General features: G+C 36.4%; 1 protein-coding gene across 1 annotated transcript in view; it reads right to left on the bottom strand.

Annotated features, from left to right (window-relative positions):
- The window catches only part of LOC139967726 (putative cytochrome P450 120), a 30,729-nt gene extending 6,610 nt beyond the window's left edge, over positions 1 to 24,119 (bottom strand). The window contains exons 1-9 of the mRNA XM_071971758.1: positions 23,567 to 24,119; positions 13,398 to 13,609; positions 7,924 to 8,122; positions 7,407 to 7,543; positions 6,138 to 6,214; positions 5,102 to 5,299; positions 3,667 to 3,777; positions 2,614 to 2,741; positions 1,433 to 1,523 (exon numbers count right to left, since the gene is read on the bottom strand). Of these exons, the coding sequence (XP_071827859.1) occupies positions 1,433 to 1,523; positions 2,614 to 2,741; positions 3,667 to 3,777; positions 5,102 to 5,299; positions 6,138 to 6,214; positions 7,407 to 7,543; positions 7,924 to 8,122; positions 13,398 to 13,587 (1,131 nt within the window). The 5' untranslated portion in view covers positions 13,588 to 13,609; positions 23,567 to 24,119. The remainder of the gene's footprint in view (positions 1 to 1,432; positions 1,524 to 2,613; positions 2,742 to 3,666; positions 3,778 to 5,101; positions 5,300 to 6,137; positions 6,215 to 7,406; positions 7,544 to 7,923; positions 8,123 to 13,397; positions 13,610 to 23,566) is intronic.
- Positions 24,120 to 24,157: the final 38 nt, after the last annotated feature.

Here is a 24,157-nt window from a genome sequence, read left to right as displayed (position 1 = left end):
CTAAACAGTAATAGTTCAAACAAGATATATATTTAAATATTGACAATTGCTGACTTCAAGAGAACATTAAGGTTCTTTTATTCTACCTATCAAGTACAAAGTTCATCCAAGCTTTCTTACAATCCTTTATCTTCATTCCATTGCTGTATGCAGTATTTATCTACATTATCATTCCGTGTTTTATTACAGTAAGGTATGAGAAGTAACATTCCAATACGATATAAAACAATAATTTTTGAATCCCCAATCCAGTTAATAATTATCGTAGCACTTTTCAATGCTAATTCAACTGAAGTAGAGTGATCTTGTAAGTGTGTGGGAAATTTAACAAATCATCAAGACGACCATTACTACAACCAGAAAAGCCAACTTTACAATTCCTTGTCATATGATTTGCTCAAAATTCCACATATCTGACTTACGTAGAGCAAGTGAGTTAAATTTGTCCAAGAATTAAATGAGAACCAGAAAAGATCAGAGATGTCCATCTCTTATTTGTAGCACTCACTTGTGGGCATCAACCAATTAATTCATTGGTAAGGATTGTACAGTAAGGAATTTTTTATTCCAAAAATGTTTCCATATCCAGAATGAACAGTCTTCCTAGGTCATATACATATATATATATATATATATATATATATATATATATATATATATATATATATATATATATATATATATATATATATATAGACATGTAGATGTATGGGCAAATGGACATTTTCTTTTACCAATTTTGAGCTAGCAAATCAGCTCTGCCACCAACCATCCCTGTAATGACTGTTATGTTATGTTTTCCAAATTTTGACCTATATTACCAATCACATAAATTGCATTTCTCAAAAGGAATCAAGAAACAGCTTTCTACAATTTAATGAGATTCTCGTTACGAGTTTTGTAGGCTGCACGAAGGGAAACTTAAGTTTACTTGGATTAATTTTTTTTCTTTTATGAACCATAAGCTTTTTATGAACCCTCCATACTATCTTTTTATACTATTTACTCAAAGGCAAAATTGCACTTTTGGAAGCAAAATTACAACCTACTGTTTAGTTTAAAAACTTTTGTGAAATTCTGTGTATGGTATTGAAGAATAGCAAAGTCAGGACTTATTACAGCCTGTTACAGACCAAGGGTGTATGCCACTAATACTTTCACTCTCGGACCATTACCACTTTCTGTGGGCCCAACAACAACAACAAAAAACAAACTCATAAATAAAGCCTCGTAGATGACATGAAATACACTAATTTTGTGAATAACTAAGATCTTTCCAGCAAAAAACGAAACAAACTCGAAAGAGTGACAGGCTACCTGTAATATCAGAATTTGAAAAAAAAGAAAAAAGAAGAAACTAACTTTACCCAAGAAACTTACCATTTCTTATCTCCATTTAATATCTATCATTTTCTTATTTACCACATCTTACCATTATCATTCTACGGACTAAGTCGTGGCCGACGCAGCTTCGAGGTCCAGCTCCATACATGAGAACAGCATGGGTCCTCTCTTTACGGGTCCTGTGAAGGAACAGGTAAGGAAAGAAATATTAATGCATCATCCCTCGCGTACATGTGGATACTTGCATCTGGTAGTACTTTGATTTCACTAAAGAAGTAATGTTATCCATGCTGCTTTACTTTAAATAAAGGAAATTTTTTTTACAAATGAAGTATTGCTAGGTATTGCTCTGCAAACAATGCCTCACATATTGGAAAATCATGCACCTGACACCCTTTGCAGTTTTGTAAAGTTTTGTGGAGGTTTCCTTCTAAAAATTAGTTTAGGTCCTCCTGTTGTAACATTACCAAAAAAGAAGGATTTCACTGGGCTAACAAAATGGGTAAGACTTCAGGCTAGTTCTTGACAAAATGTTGAAACCAGAATGCAAAAATGCATTGAAGTGTTGATTGTAACTTCATTGCAATAGACTTCTGCTTATTCACCAGAAACAGCTATTATAATTTATAATATAAATGTCCTGATTTCTACCAGGAGGTACGGTATCATGTTTAAACGGTTCTCAGTTCTCTGTTTAAACAGTTTTCATTTATTAATTCACTCTTTCATATTTTGTTAATAATTTCCCAGTCAGTTATCTGTTGTTGATATTTATTACATTTGTTACTTCCCACTACCATCTCTATGGTAACAGGGTATACCATGCATGACCAGACCTTCTGGGAATGGAGGGAAGGGACTGTACTTAAAATGTCATAGTGTCGGTGGGTTTATATATCCATGTACATCCTGACATCAAGCTTGAAAATCCGGCTACATGCGTACACATTTGATTATGTCCATGAGTCTAAAACATGCTACTTCAATTTAACAAGAAAATCCTGAAAACTAAATGCATAAATTAGAATTCATGTTGGTCTGAAGATGGAAAAGTTACACCTGTGACAGCCAACAACTTTGCTGAAACTTAGATACAGGAAAATTATAAACAGTTTCATAAGGAATGGCTACTGGAGTGAGTAACAAATGTGAGTTGGTTAAGGTTGACATTGTTTTCAAAGGGAAGCCATTGCTAAATCAAAAAAATTCAAATCAGTGTCTTCAATGTAATAACTCCAAATTATCTCTGTGAAATGAGATGAAACTCACTTTCCGACCCATCTCTGAGGCTTAAATGAATCGGGATCCAAGAAGACTGCAGGGTCTCTCTGGGCTGCGCGGGATATGTACACGATCACATGACCCTTGGGTATCCTGTAACCGTCTAATACTATATCCTGCACAGAAGAGGAGAAATTTATTATTGGTTTTATATGTCAACATCTGCAAATGCATGGCAAAATAGGCTGAGACAAGAAAAAGAACAACAAGTTGGATTTACTCTGCAGTACGAAATATATGTGCAAATTGCATACATCACATCTTGAAGATACCCAGAAATGTTGAACAGAAGCAACATGCAAACTCTTTCCTCTACTTTTCCATAAATTACCTCAACAGGAAATTTATGATACCATATGATATCAATACAATGAAATGGCCTGTCCTTCAATGCTGTAATTGTGTTAACAACCTTCTCAGACTTTGATCAATGTTGACCCCAAATGACCTTCGAACAACATAGACTTTGACTTCGATAGGGTTCTTGAACTCACAATGAGGAAACAGTATACCAAGTATGAAATTCAACCGAGGCAATCTATTGGAGTTATCACGTTTACAAGCAGGTGTCACTAACACATGCAAACACACGCATACCCACACACACACACCGTTACCATGGTACAGTCCAATTTGGACTACAGAAATGAAATGTTTTTGTTGCCTTAAGGTTTAGGAATACATAAGAAGGAAAAAACAAACACACTTGATGCAATATGAATATTTGCTATCTGCTTTATTTGGGTAACAGTTAATCAGGTCAATAACTACCGGTGGTGGCTCTAGTATTCCTATCCCTTTTATCTCTGTGATGGATGGGGATGGGGATGGGGATGGGGATATCCCTTATTTGATATATCATCAATCAACTTCTCTAACATCTCCAGTTGCTGCTAGGCACCTACCATGGTTTAAACAAGACTCTATATGCCCCAGGGCCTCCTAGGCTGCAAATATTTGCAGACTAGCTCACATCCTGTCTTGTTGGTTGTTTGCACGGATACGATGTTTACTGTTTGAATATACAGTTCAATGACTTACTTCTAGTACGTTTCTCCTTCCTCCTAAAAATGGAGGCCACAATCTCTCAACCTCTGTCTGGATGCAGTCTAAGTAATCATCATCTTCTCGAGCTTTACTCCGTAATTCAGCCTGCAAACGAAAGAGACACATGCAACAGTGATTCTCCTAGCATCAAGGTAGAATAAAAAGTGGAAAATGAAAGTAGTCCTGGTTAGGCAGTGGATGACATTTATTTCCTGATGTTTCTCAGATGATTTAGATGCTAGTTCTCAGACTTGACAAAAAAAACCTACATGTTAATCAAGGGACAAACACTTAATTCACAAAGTAATGACATCCAGTCTACATTTACTATTTTTGAGAACGATTTTAGGTCTTCCGTCTAACTTTAAAGTCCAGGTCGTCCGAGCAAAAGCAATTATTGCCCAATAGATAGCAAGGAAATTGGGTGACCAAAACACAGAAGTGAAACTCATATTATTTTGGGGCAGTAGTGGATCTCCTATGCAACAAGAAATTCAAAGTCACTGATCTTGATTACATATATAACAACAACTTTTTTGTATTCTGGATTGGGCATTCTGAAAGAATTGTTTGTTTGTTTGCTGGTTTGCAACAAAGCATTCTTTTCCTGTAATGTTCAGGGATTAAACTCTGGTATGGGATCACAGCACACTCTAATAGAGACTAGAACAATAAAGACATGAAGACAGGACAAACACAAAAACAAACCTCCAAACCTTTGCGAAATAAAGAGATGGTCAACTTCATAACGGTACGGTAGATTGGGAAGGGAACGGCGAGGGGCGTTAAGCCAGAAGTGGGTTAGACAAGGGGAGGTATGCTAACATGTTACCAAATTTTGGGTAAGCTTCAGATGGAAAAATTCCATACACTGATTGGAGACACGTTAGAGAGGAACACAGCAAAAGCATGGCAAATCCTAAATAACTAGTTAAAGCGTTGAATTGTTTTAATTTCTGCTGAGCAATGTCAAAGGTTTTTTTGCCCCACTAGTGTGATATGCCTTTATACATGGAAGCGACTAATTGACGATGCTTGAGCAGCAACATACATGCATGTGGTAATAGCCTATCACTTGCAATCCACCACATTGGGTGGAACATCCAATTGACAATTTTAGCTCGTTTTGCTTCTTTTTTTTTTACAATTCGTAAAACCATTTCTGATGGGAAACCATGGATTTCTCCTGGAAGAAAAAGAACCCCACCTTACAATGGCTTAGCAGGGGTACCACCGCCTTCATCTACCCAACCATAGACTGGTTATGGAGGTACATGTATATTGGTACCACAATTCCCCTGAGCCTGCCAATGTCATTTTAAAAGTACCATCAGAAATTCAGTACATGATTTATTATTATATTTTACTGCCTGATTACCCCTTTTTCCATGAAACCCCAAGAAGAAAAACAGAGTCATGAAATGCTTACCATGTCGGGACCTGAAATCGCATGAATGAAAGACGTGAAGAAAGCTGCAAAGGCCTTTGGTATAACTGCAGAGACGAAGAGGAGAAGGTGCTGCTCCACCTCCTTGCGATCCTTGAATCCCGCCGACTTGAAGTGATGTAGGACTGACCCTTCTTTACATAGATCTAACTTTTCTTTGATTATTGCTAATAGTTTGTCCTAAAAAGGTAACAGAGGCAGAAAGAAAACACTTGCTTACAAGACACCAAGCTTGAAGGGGGACGTCAGCGCTACTGGGGGGGGGGAGGTAGGACGTTGAGGCACAATTCTTACAACGTTACATACCCTACCACATAAATTACTTGCGCTCTCATGTGATATTATATCTTCTTTAGTTTTATCATCTGTATCAAAAGTTGCCAAAAACATTCCCCGTTTATTACGTAGTAATCCCTTGTCTAGCGCCATTTACCATGTTAGCCCACACTTTTCACCAAATCAATACATGTTTTATGGTTTACTATGAAGCCTACACTCTAATGAGGATGTAGTGGTAGGTGATCCTATAGTAGGCCTTACAAGTGTAACCTCTTGTAAAACTCCTATCAATCAATTGCAAATTTAATGGAAAATTATAAATCAGAGTAAACATCCAAAACTGACTGCTGCTGCTGACAAAAATTGTTCATCACTCTCCTGGACTAAACTGAACAAGGACTTTCAAGTATCAGGAGAAATTCATTTTCATTTTTACAGACTTTTCCCATTTTTCAGACTGTGTGGGAACCATGCATTACAACAGATCTCTGGTCTAGCCTTGTCATATATATATAGTACATGGTATAAGGCATATATGTTGTTATTGTCTTTAAAAGCACCTACAGTAGGTTTACTTGCAAGATGACAGCACATTTTGAGGCTATAAAATCATTATAATCTCAGGATCTTTTTCATTGAACAATGTAGTTAATGACTTCAGTGAGTCATGGGAGGGGGGTGGGGGGAGCAGGTTGTAATAATGAACCATGAAAAGCAACCAAATTTTTTCATAATTTACCTGTGCTTCCATTGATTTATTGAAAGTTGTTGGGCCAAGTACGGGAATACTGACTTTAACTGGTAGAGTGATCATACCTAGAGATAAAAAATAAAATATAATATTTAAATGAATAATTCAAGCCGATTGCGGTACTTCTGCACTATCATAAGGACCACTATCAAGGAAAGACTATCATGATTAAAAAGCTGTTCGGGCACATGTTCAAATAATGCCCATGACTGATAAAGGCAACTATTACCAATGACAATTCTACCAGGATTGAAGATCCCACTAAATAGAACAACAGAACCTTATAAATGCCGCACTCAAGGAACGGTCAAAACGTAAAGCATATACATTGGATTGTGAAATGTAAATGACTCCATGATGCTGAATATTGACGTCACATATTCAAATAATGCAAATGACTGATAAACGCAATCATTAACCAATGACAGTTCTACCAGGAATGAAGATCCCACTACATAGAACAAGAGAACCTTATAAATGCCGCACTCAAGGAACGGTCAAAACGTAAAGCAAATACATTGGATTGTGAAATGTAAATGACTCCATGGTACTGAATATTCATGTCACTGTGGACGCGTGAATGACCACATTTATCACCCAGACATATGTTACGTCAATGAACAGCATGGATCCTAACAGTAAATGACATGTAATTTACAGGACACATTAACATCCCAGAGGCCAAAGTCCCTCTCCCAATCTACTACCTGCTGTGCCACAGTTTGTAATACATTAGGAATTCTCAGTTGGATTTAGTCTACTGTATGGTATCGCTTTCAAACATGATTAAAGTAACATTCATCGTTTCGATGTCCAATATTTCAATGAGGTGACATGGTTTCCGCATGATTTGTGCTATAGATCTGATCAACCTCTTTCATTTTGTCTTCATCTTTTATTAAGATGTTTGAAAGGAAACTTGATTGGATAGGAAAAGGAGACAGGGAGATGGAATGCAAGTTTTAACCATTCTTGCTGGTCAACACAGGTCAAACCTGGTCATACACACAAAGTGTACATAATATACAGTACATGTAATATCTAACATGACATTTCTGCAGTGTTCCCACTTCTGATATCTATCGATCATCTCTGAAGCACAGAATATATTTTTTTGGTGAAACATGGTCAAAAATCGATGCACCTCTTTAAGAGTGATACTTGAAGCTAAAACAGAAACCCGATCCTTTGAATCCATTTCTCTGCACAGTAGTATATTGATGCATGAGTACCTGTATGCTGATGACACCAACTTACCATGCCAATGTGCTGTTGCTAGCCCTGAGACCTGTTTAAATAAGGCTTCGTTCTCATCTGGATCAAGCCCCATGAATAATGCAAGTGAAAGTTCTGTGGCAAATGCTTTAAATGTTGTGTAAACAGGGACTGCGTTTCTATGAGGATATGGAAAAGCGTGACAAAGAAAAAAGATGCTGATATTGAGAACAATGATAACAAACAAACAATAAATATGAAGAATGAAAATCACTATTTTGCTCAACTGTTGCATTTGATACAATTGATATATTTCAACATTTACAGAAAACCTCTTCTACTTACAAGGACATCAAAATATTTTCCCCAGGGTATCTACAAATTCAACATACATGCGAGGTATCTACATACATGCCAGCTATTCAGAAAGTTGAAGACCTGCCATAAATTCTCTAAAATTTGCTTTTCTACAGTGTGATTTTTAAATTGCCAAAACTACAAACAAATTGTTTTATTTAAATGAACTTTTAAGTCATAAAGGTGTTCAAAACAGACTTACAATTTATCGAGTGCATAAAAATGTTTAAGGATAACTCTATCAACTAAGGGCTCGACTGCCGGTAAGACTTGAGGCCCAAAGAGACTATGTATGACTGAAGCGACTCGTAACCCTTCATCACCCGTCTCAAAAAGAATATTGTCACCGAGCACCCGATGAAAGAGAAGCTTGTATCCTAATTCTGTTGATGTGTGCCTCTCTGGTAAATAAAAGAAGGAAAGGGGGAAAAAAAATAATAATCATGATATAAATCATAATAAATACGATTTAAAAAATGTGAAAAACTATCGTAAAGGCAATTGTAGTCCAAGGTACTAGACATCCTGAAAGTGACTTCCATTAAACTATTCAATCTGTTGGATTGAAAAAGCAGTTCAGGAAATTGTGGTAGTTGCTATTCCTGTAGTTCCTGTTGGTTATAGAGATATTGTAAATTGTCTCTGTTTTTTTCATTCAAGCATTCCAACCACATTACTATACAGACAACTAATACTATACTACAGTATGTTGCATGACAGATCTCCAACAATGGAAGTTTGCAGTGAATTACCTTGAAGTTATTCACAACTTCCTTTTCATTCTTTTACAGAGAAACACAACAATAGACCTGAGAGAAAAACCGTTTTCTAAGCTGTTATAAGTAGAAAGCAGGGGTTCTTCCCTTCCTTTTTACAAAGAAATCATAGTATTTTATAACAGACAAAATCCAGGGCCTTGAAAACTGCTACACAATATTTAAAAAATTAATTACTTCCTGCAGTAGATTATTGTATGTGAAGTCATACCGAAGTAAATTTCACTCATACTGGACTCAAGATGATGTGTTTGAACTTTGAACTATAAGCACTGTGTTTCAGATGCTTCTTCAGTTGCCACCACTTGTTGACTATAAAGGATTGATTTTAAGAACAAAGTTGTATTTTCTCACCAACTACTGTACTGTAGAATCAAGATGGTTAGAAGATCATCATTAACAGAGTATATATCTTCTTTCCTTGGAGAAATATTTATTTTCCTCATTCATTTGTGGAAGTTATCACACAGCTACAAGTCTTTGGTTTGCTAAGATTAGCTATTAAAATACCCCTCCAACCCCCCCCCCCCCTCCAATCACCTCCTTCAATTTTCCAGCTATAAAATAGATTTGTGTGCCTGAGATCCCATTATTACACCTTTGAGAATAGAGCTCAGAGTCTATATTTCACCAAACACTTTATTTGAATTTCTCTGCAACGATAATGAATTATACAATTTCACCAGAGATAATTTATGTGTTCATTTGCGATTGTAAGTAATTTTTTTCTTTGTTTTACTGCTAATGCTCTTTTTTTACGCATGAATTTAAGCAGCAGCATCCTTATTAAACAATTTGGTTTTTATATTAGCCAGAGAATATTGCCATAGTTACCTATATCGTTAACAAAGTTCTGTAATTGCAAAAATTGCTGTTTGGCAAATTTACATGTAATGTACTGTAGCTATTTTACATTAATAATTTAGTAATAATACAGTGGATTTATGTAGCGCCGATTCAGAAACAAGAAGTAGTAGCTGCTCTAGGCGCTTGACAAAACCAATCAATGGCAATCAAATGAACCAGACATGACTGATGAGTCTATTCAAAATTACACTGTAATTTATGATATACTGTATACTGAACATGTCAATAGTCAGCAGAGAAGAATATGAAGACAACAACTTTGTCTCTTGAATGGAAGACAAGTTAGATCTAAACCCTTAACTTACAGTTTTATTCTAAAAGAAATTTGGGAATGCTGTCAGGGAGAAAAGATATGTAGAGTATCTATAGTACCTTTCAGCATGCACAGATTCTCCAAACCTTTATATTGGTTTGGTATTCACAAACCAAATGCCCCAAACCTTGCTGGTTTGGAATTCACAAGCCAGAACCTAGATCTATAACTCTGCATACAGTTTGCATTTTTCTATCTACCTAACTATGTGACTGGAAACATTGCCGCACTGCGCCCTCCATATCCCACTTCCGGGATACCGCCCACTTTCTCCTCGTTCTTCAGGAACCACCTATCAAGTTGATGAAGGAAATCTTGTTCCGGAGAAAGAAATTAATGCAAACACCATCACTGGGTGTAAACAAACTAGAGAAAATTTTGTATGAAATGTCCGCCAAAATTTGGGTAGTTTTACCTTCTGAAAGGCAGGTTGGGAAGGAGAAAGTGGACGGTGTTCCGGGAGTTGGATATAGAGGGCGCAGTGCTTATAAAACGTTTCAAGTCATGCAATATAGATTAGAGACAGGTGAGTGAGGAGCGAGGTAAATACCTTGGACTGTACGTATACCGCAGGGATGTCTAAATCACCTTGCACAGTAATAGTAGGTAGCTAAGGTGAGTACTGTACTGTATGTTTATATTTCATGGCCAACAATCAAACCCCACCGCCATGGTTGTAAAATTACCTCTTTGGACAAACAAAAAATTTACTGTTCAAATAACTCTTCTATATGAAGAACATAAAGTTTTTCTAAAAGAAATTCTCAGACACTCTAAAAGTACCTGGAGTTTCCATAAAGTCAACTAGGTATTAGGTATATTTCTGGGTAAACATAACTATGGATTTAAAATACTCATTAAGACAAACTTGAAACATTTGAGAAGAATTCTCATTTATACTCATGCAGCTACATAATAGTATGCACATGTAGAAAAACAATTGTCAGGATTTCTTTAATTCTGGCAATTACTGTAGTTCCTGGCACTCTGCCAGAAAACTTGGTAACCAATGACATTGGCAATGGTAACAAAAGAGGTATTATAAGTTCTATTGTTAATTAGTGCTACTTCTTGTGGTTTTCCATTTCCTTATTGTGTAAGACTTCCCTGTAACCTTGTAGTTTTTCAAATTCATTTGATAGCATTTTGATTTTTTATTGATGACCCTTTGCAGCACCTACATGTATAAAAGAGCTATGTTGTGTGAGAGTCATTAAACCCAAACAAAATGTCTAATAAATTCCCATGAAGTAGTTAAGAGTGCACTACATGTAAAACATATGGGGATCATCTACAGTAGGCAAACATAGAAAGAGCTCAAGACCTTTATACCCTTCACAAACAGTCAGAAACTTCATAAATTTATCATAAAACGTAATTGTGATTGTAGCCATGATTACATGCCCATGACATCGTAATCAATTACTGCTGTAATCATAATCGCAAGTTTGTAAGTAATCGTTATTGTAATAATATTTAAGTTAACATTTATATAAATTCAACATTTCACATGTAATCGCACTAAGCCTGATCAAGAAGCCTAGAGAAAAAACGAATCTAAAAGGTAATACAAATGCCAATTCAGTATGTCTACACACTGATCTCGAGAAGGATATTACCTACAGATACATACTGTACTAAACCTAGTGAGAACTAGAGATGTAAAGGCATATCGAAAATTGACATTTTGTGAAAAAAATGGAGCATTCAAAGAATACTCAAATAATGAATTGGGTTCAAAGTGGGTGAAAGGGAGCAGGGTTGGGGGGGGGGGGGGGGTGGAAGAGGTGGTTGAGCATAGAAAAGGAGGAAACTGAATCATGCATAGCTTGAGTTCTGCTTTATTGTTTTTACTGGGAGCAGTTTGGTTAATGGTTTACAGAAGAAATTGACATCCGGGAAAATTCGCTTACCTGTACACAAAACTATCAAATATGTAAAGAACTGATAAAGTTTATTTATATAGTCAATTCAGTAAAGGCTGATCTAGCTGTCATGCCACCTAAATACTACTACCTAGGCTATAATCCAGTTTTCCTTCCCTTGGCTTTTGTCCATTCAACACAATGCTTCCCTGATTGGCTTTCTAAGAATTCCAAGATGTAAAAATTGCTTGTAAAGTACTTCACTTTGAGTGAGTTCTCTTCTCTCTGGACACGGTTTCTAGACATACCGAGTACGTTATAGAGTATACTTGCAACTGTTCAAAAATTAATTGCCGAGCTACACTACAAAGCTGAAACCATGGTGATGACCACCGAAAGCAGGCAACCGTGGAAATTACACTGTGGATCATGTTTATTACTTTCAATGGGCCGTCTCGAGTTCAATACTTTTAATACTAAAATCTTCCACAAGTTCCCACTACATTTCAATTGAAGTGGTAATAACAAAAAAATAGGCCCAATTATTAAAAGCCCAGGTGGATTGCAAATACTTAAAAAGTATGTAAACAAGACCGTTGACAATTTGGGAGTGATGGTAAATATGATCAATCATGAGAGGAGGCTTTTGGTCCAATGTAATATCTTTTGATTATGGGCAATAACACTATCATACTGACTTTAATACACATTGGACTGTGTTGAAAACTTGTGGGGTTGAACAACTTCGGGCACGTTTAAAAGCATTCAAACAGGGCGCGGCTCATTCAGATAATTTTCCGTAAATTGGAAATTATTGGCATATTGCAGTAAGTGGAATACTACACAAAATGGGTATGAACCTGCTACACAAATGTTTACAAAGATTTGTCACAGATTTTCACCATAGACATGTATGTAAAAGTAACTTGATAGTTTCTGTATTTTACAACTGACGAACGTCAAAAGTGTCAGAATAAATAATACAACAAATGTGTTAACACCCAGAACATGCAGAAAGACTTGAACCATGGACGTGGTTCAATTTTCTCGAGAACTGTGCCTTCACCTCTTCCATAAGATACATACAACCACTGTACTGTTATGTACTGTACATACGTACAGTATACATTAGTTCAATATAGTGAAGCTTTGCTTCGTGATAATCATGCAAAATTAACAAGATTCTATCAGAAATCAACTTCAGCTAGGAGGGTGATCAAAGCTAGCTTACTGTACATTGCTTTCCGTGTCACGAACGGCAGAGCTGATATTTCTGAGCTATCGTAATTTTTCTCCAGACGGAAATTTTGGCTGATGTCATAAATTGTGCAGAGTACAGGTGTACTGAAGATTTCAAAGTGACAGTACAGTACTTTGCTTTTTTGAACAACCTTCAAAAGAGTAATTTTGGATGTCTGAAGAAGGTAATTGTATCTGAACAAGTCAGAAAATAGAGTCGCTAGGTGGGGGGGGGGAATGAGGGGGGGAATCAAACTATATGCAATACAATGCAAAGATGGAGCAGGTGTTTTTAAACAGAAATTTAGTATTTTGTCAAACAAAATTTGTGAACAACAAAAGGGCTTTGCAAATGAAAACATAAAAATGCAGAAACTGAGTTGGCCTTGAGCCAATAAAGAGGCACCCTTAGGTATTTGGTTTCTGAATGATCTTGACTGGGAAGAAATGGAAGACGGCTGTGACCCAATTTAGTAGATAACGTAGTCTGGAGTATACACATTGCAGGGAGAATGAGAGGGATGATATATAATATTCTTGTCTTTTTTTCTTTCTTTTTTGAAACTGAGGAATAGCGAACCAACATTCCAGATAAAAAAGAAAACGAGTGCCTCACCCCTCAAAAGCTGATGCACTCCCTTCCAAGAACAAACGAAGACTGTCGGCTTGTTGAGCGTTCGGGCGATGAATATCCGGCAGTTATACTGTTCAATTCTCCTGTTGATGAAGTTGATCGGATCCTGCCAAAATTCTATCGACCTGTCTCCAGTAAGAGTCCAGCCCATGCTTCCTTTCAACTTTGCCATTTTCTTTAAATTGACGACCCACCTGTAAGAGAGAAAATATAAGAAAAATACATATTACGACTTGGGTAAAAAGAAAAAAATTGCTCATGATTAGAGACAAGCAAGACCGAAGCAACATTGCAGCTCACATGGATTGGTGTCGTTTTCCCATATCTATACATATTATATACGAGGGTTAAATTACTCCAATGACAAATAAATATTAAAATTAAACAAAACTGTTAGCAAACTGCTTACTAAAGAGCCTGTGTAAGAGAATGAGTAAAGTGGGCCTGACGTTTGGTCCAATCAGGATCTTCATCAGAGGCTGAATGACACTTTTCATTCATATAGTGACACAATATGGGGTTGGGGGTGGGGAGGGTGGGAGGGGGGAAGCAAATCCAATGACAACAGACATGGTCAGATTGAACCAATTCCTTACAAGACTGTTTAGTTATATCCAGTGACACTACTCTTGCTAGATATATATGGACAAACTAATCCAATGTCAGCAAACATTAATTGTCCCACTGAACAAATTTACTTTATTTTTATAAGTCCCTGTAATTTGAAGTCCTTATAAATACATTATTTTCACAAACAGCCAATTGCTAGTAGAAAAGTAAATTGAAAAAAAAAAAAAAAAACTACAAGGAAGCCGTTCCAGAGAAAGTCTTGGATAGAAGGCTGTTTAATAGCTGGTAGTAATACATACATCCATGCAGCCTATACCTTGATGGTCGGACAGAATTTCTTGCAGTTGCCAAATAGATCAAATTTTGAGCATTTTGTTTCACTTTCACTTTACAAATAAGACAAGGATCTAAAACAACAAGTGCACCAGGTGATAGTACAGCAACCTTTACATCATCAGAGTCCCACATTGATGAGCTGTTGACTTATGGAATTTTCTCATTTGGCAACAACCTTTCTTTTGACTTTGATCTAGCAAGAGGACATTTTTAAGCATTTATATCTCTCAGATAACCAGGTCTTCGGTTTCTGCTTGTCCGCAGAACAGCAAACTTGGTTTGTCCGAAAAAATATAGCAAACTGTAAACTGTAGGAATATGAATTGTGTCATTTGTGTAGGTTTGCTAAAAAAAAAAATTAATAAACAGCTTTGTGCCAGTATAAAACTCCTCATCAGATCCACTGGATCAATGGCCCACCCACCACTACAGTATCTTTGTTTTACTTCAGTGATCTCCAAAGTGATGGACAGTGATACCAATTCATAACTTTACCTTTTTTGATGGATACATGTGTCAGGCGCATTATAAATGTCCATTATTTTTATTATTATTATTTTGGGAGGGGGGGGGAGGGAATATTGACTCTGTTTAGGTATGATGCAATCTGAACTTTATGTAAAGAAACTAGTTCTCTGGGCCTCCAAAGCTGATTTGGTCATAAATTTGCCCTATATCAAATGGAATACTCTTGAGCTTGTTGCTTATCATGAGGTACATAGACACTCAAACCTGCACAAAGAACAATTATGCCTTTACTATGGTATTTAATGTGAATGTTATTGTAACAGTATACCCTAGACCTGCACAGTACCAAAATAATGATATAAGTACTTTACTTAAAATATTTAATAAATGTACTTTGCTCAAAACAACCTATATGTGTATGATGTACTGAGGTGACCTTTATTTAGCATGTTTGCAGATAATCTACTCATGGTGGGGAAAAAAAAATCACGAGAACCGAAAGCGAATTAAGGTAGTTTAAAAACTCTGCCACTGAAATACCGACAAGATGTGATGAAAACTGAACAGACAAAAGGCTGGAAAAAAAAAAGTAGGTAAAACTGTCTCTTCTTCTTGCTCAAATTCTGAACAGTCTCACACAAACCCTATGTCCAGAGTATGGTCAAGTGCCATGATATAGCACTCAATGTACTTAACAAGCCATCCTATAGTGGGTACCATGGGAACTAGGACATGTGTGTTAGTTAATTACTGTACTGTACTGTATGCTCTGGCGAACTCGGAGAAGTAAATAATTCAATGTGTACTGTATACAATTACTGTAAAGCCAATGGACTGAGGGCAATGGATTGTATTTAGTTACAGTAAATTGGGAGGAGCATACTGTACTTTTACATACTAACAAAGATTTGGCAGGGTGATTACTTATTGAATACTATCTATCTACAGTAATGTACAATACTTTATCTCTGTGATCTCCAAGGACGAATATAATGGAGGTTATCACCACGGATACTGTTGTTTGGCAAAGTTTGCAAACTTTTGGGGATTTTTCCCATGAATCTGGACATGACTATTTTGTTGCATGTGAGTAATTAATTAGTCAGGTTCTATTCAAAGACTGGCAGTAACTTTACTGTACAAGTGATGATCTTTTGTTCTCACAGATGTACAGTACAGGATCCAGTGTACATACATAAATCAGCAAATACCTGGCTTTAATCAACCATGGAATTAAAATTGTGCTTTAGAACAGGAAGTCTATCAAGTCATTCCTGAGTCCAATGTCAAAGGACTCAATACAGGTCTTTGCTCAGAGAGATGACATTCTACAGATATCATTTAATGAGAGAGATGTCTTCTCGTCAACAAATAAAACCAGACTGAATGCAACCGATACTGCTCAATTCTTGTAGCTCCATTAACTTTTGCAATCTTCGATAAAAAAAATAATCAGCTGGTCCATTCCCTGCTCTTGTCTTTCTTGAAACAAACTTTAAAACCATTTGAGCTTATAATCTAAACACCACTCACTGATATCATCACATGCTTACAATAAATCAAACAAAGTTTAGTACTTCCAAAAGGTTTGTTATCATTATGGAGGCCACTTCAGAAAGTATGGTTCAAACTCCTTAGCAAACCTTTAAGAACAGGATTTAAATTTTTCATGGACTTTTAACCTACATTTTGCCAATTGTATTTGCTACATTTATCTGTTGATACCATTCAACAGTTAAAGGAAATTATCTGAAGACCTTACTTCTTAATATAGTCCACCCAATTGCAACAGTAACAATGTTAAATTCTAGATGTAAACTTTTAAGATTTCACTTGTAAATGAAGGAAGTTATATGTATAATAATTATAATGTGGGACACACAAAATTCCTGATTTCCACTAAATGGTAGACAAATCGCTAAGGAGCAACCAAATTCTGGCGGCCACACAGACATTTTACTTTTAATGCTGTGTGAATATTGCATTACAACCCACATTACTACAAATATACATATGTGGGACACAAAATTTCTTGATTTGGTCTAAATGATAAAAAATGTAATACCACATGTGGTAATGGTAGGTAATGATAAATATTATAACTGGTTAACAGGGAGCAACAACATCTTTGAAACCACGGTTACCACACAAGACCTTTTAATAGTTAGTTGTGTTGGGAGACTATTACATAGCCCATATAGCAACAATCAGGAAAAAAAATTCTATACAGACCCTGCTATTCTTTCCACCAAACAAAACAGGATTATGCCTATAATACTTTCCACATACAACTAGCTGTACAGTAAATGGTACACGGATAATTTGGATTTCACAGAATTGGCAGATTTAGGGTAAAGTAGGACAAGAAAGGACAATGGAAAATAGATTAATAGGCCATGCAGGTGTAGTTTAACATCTACAGATATGTTCATTGTGGTAGAGCCTCTCTTTTCCCTGACAGCTATCATACAGCTTATGGTAGATTTAATTTGTCCTGCTGCAGCTTTACTTATAAACCAGTATATAGTGGTCATGGAACACCCTACATTACCTGATCTAGCAGCATTTTGAACACTGACCACAGACCACACTGGATGATGATGTACATTATAAATATTGATTGTACTAAGCAATGTAAAGTTTAAAAACAAGTCAAGATTACTTAAGTTAACCACCAATGATGGCATCCTCAAAATTGGAACATACTGTTATCACTGATACTAGATCCATAACTACAATAACTTAAACCAATGTAATAGTAGATCTACCAACAACCTTAGACCTCAGTGCAGCCATAGAGTCCATGCTGTACAACATTACATACAAGCATGTTCAATTGTAATAATGACATGCACATATTACAGGGTTATGTTCTGTAACTTCTTTGTAGTTCAAATTCATCATAACAAATTTTCGAAACATAATATATCTACCCATGGTACCTGTGCTGTCCATATCCATTACACTGAAAAGTATCCATGCACATATTACAGGGTTATGTTCTGTAACTTCTTTGTAGTTCAAATTCATCATAACAAATTTTTGAAACATAATATATCTACCCATGGTACCTGTGCTGTCCATATCCATTACACTGAAAAGTATCCATAGTGGTCCGGAAAAAAAAACAGATAAATTATAGACTTACTGTGTGAGTATCACCATGGAGCTATTACCTAAGTTATTTTCGGTAATAGCTCAATGGTATCACACAAAGACAGTTTAGTAGTCAATAATATGATATTTGTCCAGTTGACAACATGTTACGCTATATCGTGACACTTTGAGAAAATTGTAAAATTATCCAAAATAATCAAATTGCTGTGTTACATGTATGTGACTTGACAAAACATCAAAAATATGACAACAGTCCAGTTATTAACTAAATGAGATTATGATATATTGTCTAAAACTGTCGAGTTGCTCCAGTCCACGTTATACTTGACTCAAGCGTCAAAAATACGATATTTGTCGTGGTACACTGCATGGTCCAAATTTCAATCAGGGTCCTCTGCAGTTTGTTCACCCCTCTTTTACACCAAGAAGGGATGCAACTGTATACTGTACATATTTATTGCAAAACTGCAATGTAAATTTGAATTGAATTTTTTTTTCTAACCCATCATCGGATAGAATTGGATGAACTTCTAATCCAGACAAGCATCGACCAAAACAACAATTTCTGGGGTGTCTTATTTCATCAGAAGGAAAATGTGGAATTTTTTGCAATTTTAATACTTCCATACAAATAGTGTGTGTACTCTCAATCCACAATGTTTTGGTTTCTTGACAAACGCCGATATTGATATCACCTATGAGTTCAACTTCACATTAACAGTCAGTACAATATAAAGCGAGAGATTAGTAAAACTGTGGTACGTATGAAGGACACTAGAGGAGCACATGTGATAATTATTAAACTGGGCTGGTGAGTGGCGACATTTTCACAGCTGTTCATCCGTCAATCTTGTGAATGTACATTATGCATTACCAAGTTTATATAAATTGTGACTATTTGTCAGATCAACATTTTCAATAATGACAGCTGTGATGGTACTTGTGTAAAATTTTAGTTACATGATGTGTTAGTCACCTGAGATGCGTGAATGCTTGCTTAATCGCTTCTTTTATTTTTTGCATATTTGACTATTTATTTTAGGTATTTTGGTATGACGACTTTTGAAAAAGAAAAAAAAAAAAGGAGGGGTGAATGATTTTGAGCTCTGATAGAGCAATACAGATGTGTTCCTCAGTTAAGAGAAATTTATATTGACCTGAAGTTTAAATGTTGCTCGAAATATATTTAATAGGTAATTTGATGAAAACAAATCCTTCTGCAACTTGAGCTAAGTACAGTATGTCTCCTTTCAACTTTTCAGGATGTATTATGTTTCTACAATGCTGTCGGTTATAATTACCCATGCGGGAAGTCCAACCAAGTCAAAAAACATTCATACGTTTCTTTTTGTTTAACTTTCAAAACCACAAGAAAACAGTCTAATAATTGATCATTGAGGTATCAAAAACATCCAGGGGTCTAGAATAAAATATAAGCAACAGCAGATGCATGGATCATGCAAAACACCAAATTCTTCTTCGGTCAAAATCTCAGTGTAGACTAATTTATAGATATCCTTTCCACTAATTAAACAAGATAACGCCTACTGTATAACATTTCAGAAACTGAGGTGAAAGGAAAGGAAAACATTGATAAGTTTCTTTTGTTTAAATTTCATAACCACAAGAAAACAGTCTATTAATTGATTATTGAGGTACCAAAAACATCCAGGGTCTAGAATAATAAAATAGGCAACAGCAGATGCATGGATAATTGCAAACACCAAATTCTTCTATTAACAAAATCTCAGTGAAGACTAAGTTATAGATATCCTTTCCACCAATTAAACAAGATACATATAACGCTTAAAACATTTCAGAAACTGAGGTGAAAGGAATAGAAAATGTAACGGTCAATGATAGGTGGAATATTAGATGATGTAAGCTGAATAGCTTGATCTGATCAAACATCTAAAACAGGTCACAAACTTTCCAGCAGAACATCATATAAATCGAAGAGCTGACAAAATGCTTCTTGTGAGTGAAATGAAATACAGTATGACACTTTATATTCAAACTTAATTCATTCTTTGCAAAAGAAAAGCGAAAGAACTGAAAATAGGTAAAATAACTTTCTTCAGTAAATTTGCACTATGATCAATGCTAAACTGCTACAGCTATTACAAGACCATGATGTAGTGTGTCCAGTCCACTTTGCTAGATCTGCAAAATTCAGCTAATAAGCAGCAGATACACTGTAGTTGAGGTTACTTTCAAATGTCATTGTCTTAATTGTGATCTGTAAAGTCAATTGAGAATAACAGTTCGTCAAGTGCTGATTTGTGTTTTTCCATTATGTGCAATAAATATGAAAAAGTAGTGGCTATGTACATGATCACTGCCTGAAGAAGCCCCTTGTTTATGCAGCCAATCATAGTTCATAAACAGAGAGATGAATCAAGCCATAGAGTCCAGTATAGGAGGTTACTGGTTCTCCCGAGGGAAAAAAATTTAAACATTTAGACGTTTATGCAGCCAATAATAGTCCATAAACGGAGAGACGAATGAATTAGCCAAAGAGTCCAGTATAGGAGGTCATTGGGCCTCCCAAGGGAAAAAATTAAAATTTTAGATGGTGCATTGCACATTAGATTGTGCAAAAAATTAAAATTTTAAATTGTGCATTACGAAGCATATTTTGACTACATATTAGTTTTATACTAAGGTCTATATTTGCAAGGTTGGGTTAGTACCTTTTCTGGTGTTGTGGAAGAGAGGATGATTGACGAGGGGGGATGTGTACACTAGGGTGTGTTGGTAAACAGATATTACCGTTAATTTCATTTTCATTCATACCCATACCGACGGTATTGAAATCTGTCATCAACGAATATACCAAAAATACCAGGTATATCCGAAACAACCTTGAATACCCAGTAAAAATAATACCTTATTACAATTCAGACCCAGACAGTACACGCAAACTCAAAGATATCGATATTCCTGATGCTACTCTTTATAATGTATACCTTACCACTCCCCGTAGTCCCAAACTGTAAACTTTACTGTACTGAGCAAAGGTCAATGAAGGGACACACAAATATGTTTCTTGCGTTTTCCTCTTCAAAATGGTTTAAGCCTATCCAGCCAATCACAAGCACGGAAGGGGTACGTTTACATACGATAATTTGGAAAGTCTACATACGGATGGGGGGGGGGGGGAGGCACAGAATAAAGCACAACACCTGTTAGAGGATTTGAAACACGTGCTTCGGTACACTAGGAAAAGTGGATTGGATGACATGTGTGTTAGGGCTGTGCATATACGTTTAATGATCTAAACGTTTAAACTGCCGGATTTTAGTTCCTTTAAACCGTTAAACGTGACCTTTTGACCTCGATTTCCTTAAAAATCAAGCTACACGATATACAGGGTGAACAATCCAGTTTTACCCTGATTGAAGAAGAAAATGCACAAATAAAAGTATTTTCACCATAGTATATCATGTGGTTATTTTCCCCTCACTTTAAGCTATATAATTACTTCCCAACGAAGTACATGGTCATACCCCCAGCATAGCATTTGTTTGTTCGCACGAAAAACGTTTGGCGCCAGATGGAGACTCTTCCTGAAATGAACATGTTATTGTTATACCCCCTCCTGAGAAAATATGATCAACTGCTCTACCTCCGATCCAAGCTTTGAAGCCAATTGTTATTATTCCAGAGAGAGAGGTAGCTATACAGTTTAGCTGGGTAAAAAAAGAGGTCACAGATTCACAGGCTTGCGAAATGTGGTGCGCAATGAAGTGATTTGGATTTTCTTGACTAGGAAGCTCAGGTGCTGCCCTTCACATTATGTGTGTACATTAATCACAATACATGTATGCAATTTTTGTCTAGCAAGGAATCTGCAGTTCCTGTTAGCGATGCAATGTGGTCCCAAGAGAAACCTTAGCCGGTAAAACGTGCTTGGAGCAGATCTAAGACACGCCAGTAAAATACAGACATTTTTGCATGCCCAACTTTCTGTACCAACTGTCACTGTGATCGCAACGTTTTAAATTAAGTTTCAAAACAATCCATACTGAACTAATTGATGGGATAATCTGGTCTCTATCTCACTACCATTTCAAAGAAAGGAATCCCCAAAAACTCTCTCTACAGACCGCTACTTGACATTGAAATTAAAGTCATTCCCACAGTCACGTTGAATAATAATACCCACACTTTGCTACTTCTAATTGCGTTAAGCTTCAGCATAGTTCTGCGGTACTCGCAAGTAGTTGTAGTAATGGTTCTCACAAGTTCAATTTCACGCAACTTAGTTAATCAAATGCTCTAACAAGTTTTTTTGGGAAGAAACCAATTTAGGGCAATATATATAATCATACCTGTTCCGATACCGATTCTACTCATTACTATCCAAATACTTAATTACCTGGTAATTCCCATATATACGGATTATATGATACTGTACTGTTCGTGCTGTACTGTACTGTACTCTTAGTGTAGTGTACTGATCTGTAATTTCGGAGTTGAAATGAAAGACATGTAAACAATACTGATTTTTGTACTATATTTTCTTTTAATCAAATCTTTAAATAAGTTGCTGCAAAAGAAAAACAGAGATGGGAAAGTTGTATTAAAATCGCAAGTACATTTGTTGGCTAGGCTAGTGTTCATGTCAGTGTTTGATAGTACAGTTAACGCTGGATGTAGCGGTTCTGCGAAAATTTCCGGCATATATACTTGGTAAATGTCATCGGGTACACCAGTATGTTTTTGCTTATAACGATGCACCCTAGTGTACACCCACCCCTTGGATCCAGACCTTACACCATGCTTTTTATCTCCGGACAGTCTACTACATGTGTGTAACATCAGACATATTTAATCTACTACATGTGTGTAGTAGGTTACATCAGGTAAATGTGTGTAGTAGGGTACATCAGGTAAATAATCACCCCATATTTAATAGACGATCAGGTAAATAAGAAGCAATGCATCACCATTTTAACTGAGGTAAATAAGCAACCCTTATCTAACTGATTATCCTGAAATAAGCACCAGAGCATCGCTAAATGTAACTGACGATCAGGTAAAAAAAAAGTGTGTAGTAGGGTACATCAGGTAAATAATCACCCCATATTTAATAGACGATCAGGTAAATAAGAAGCAATGCATCACCTTTTTAACTGAGGTAAATAAGCAACCCTTATCTAACTGATTATCCTGAAATAAGCACCAGAGCATCGCTAAATGTAACTGACGATCAGGTAAAAAAAAAGTGTGTAGTAGGGTACATCAGGTAAATAATCACCCCATATTTAATAGACGATCAGGTAAATAAGAAGCAATGCATCACCTTTTTAACTGAGGTAAATAAGCAACCCTTATCTAACTGATTATCCTGAAATAAGCACCAGAGCATCGCTAAATGTAACTGACGATCAGGTACATGAGCACCAATACCTTATGCATTCAATCGACAATCTGATTAGTAAGAGCACCATCATTATTGAACCAACGATAGGATGAATCAGCACCACATTACCATGGTTGTTGAACCGATGATCTAGCAAATAAGCAAGAGGACCATCCTTACTGAACTTACGATGGCATGACTAGCTCCCAACATATTGAAAAAGCTCTGCACCATTCTCAGTCTTCTAACCTAGTACGAGTAGTATTACAAATATTAGCCTGACATAGCCTACCTGTGCCCGTGACCTTGCAAAGGTTCGCACGGGGACCTTGCTTAACTTCTTTCCAAGATTCTGGGGTTATTCTGCGGTTTGCCTCGGGTCAGACTGTCTGCAACTCGTTGTTACAAATGCTTGTGCTGTAGGCTACTACCACTAGTACTTCTAAAGTATTACTATCACGCTATATTATCATTCTTTCACATGGGTGGTAATAATGAAGGAATAGGCTAGCCTTAGTTAAAAACTTGTGGTAGTCCTAGTCGGTTCTTCATCCCTCGCAGAGGTATGACCGTCCAACTTAGTGTGTCGGTTGGTCTAATTTTAATTTGTATGTTAAAGACAGAACCGCGCACAGGCTTGGTCCTAACGAATCCAGCACACAGTCGTCGCTTTATGTTGACGGCTGGCCGATACCCATGTAGGCCAATATATAGTTTGTACATGAAAACATATGCACCTGCAAGAACAGAAAGGCCTAGCACAGTACACGATCATTAGGTGTCGAGTAATCGACCCGAGCTAGCTCCCGTTTTTGGCCTATTGCTATGTATGTAGTATATGTGCTTAAAATGGTGCGTCAACTTCCTGTATGAATATTCATAT

This window comes from Apostichopus japonicus, chromosome 5, assembly GCF_037975245.1.
Source record: "Apostichopus japonicus isolate 1M-3 chromosome 5, ASM3797524v1, whole genome shotgun sequence".
Classification (NCBI taxonomy): Eukaryota; Metazoa; Echinodermata; class Holothuroidea; order Aspidochirotida; family Stichopodidae; genus Apostichopus; species Apostichopus japonicus.
Note: the sequence above shows the minus strand (reverse complement) of the source record. Positions and strands in the feature narration are given on the sequence as shown.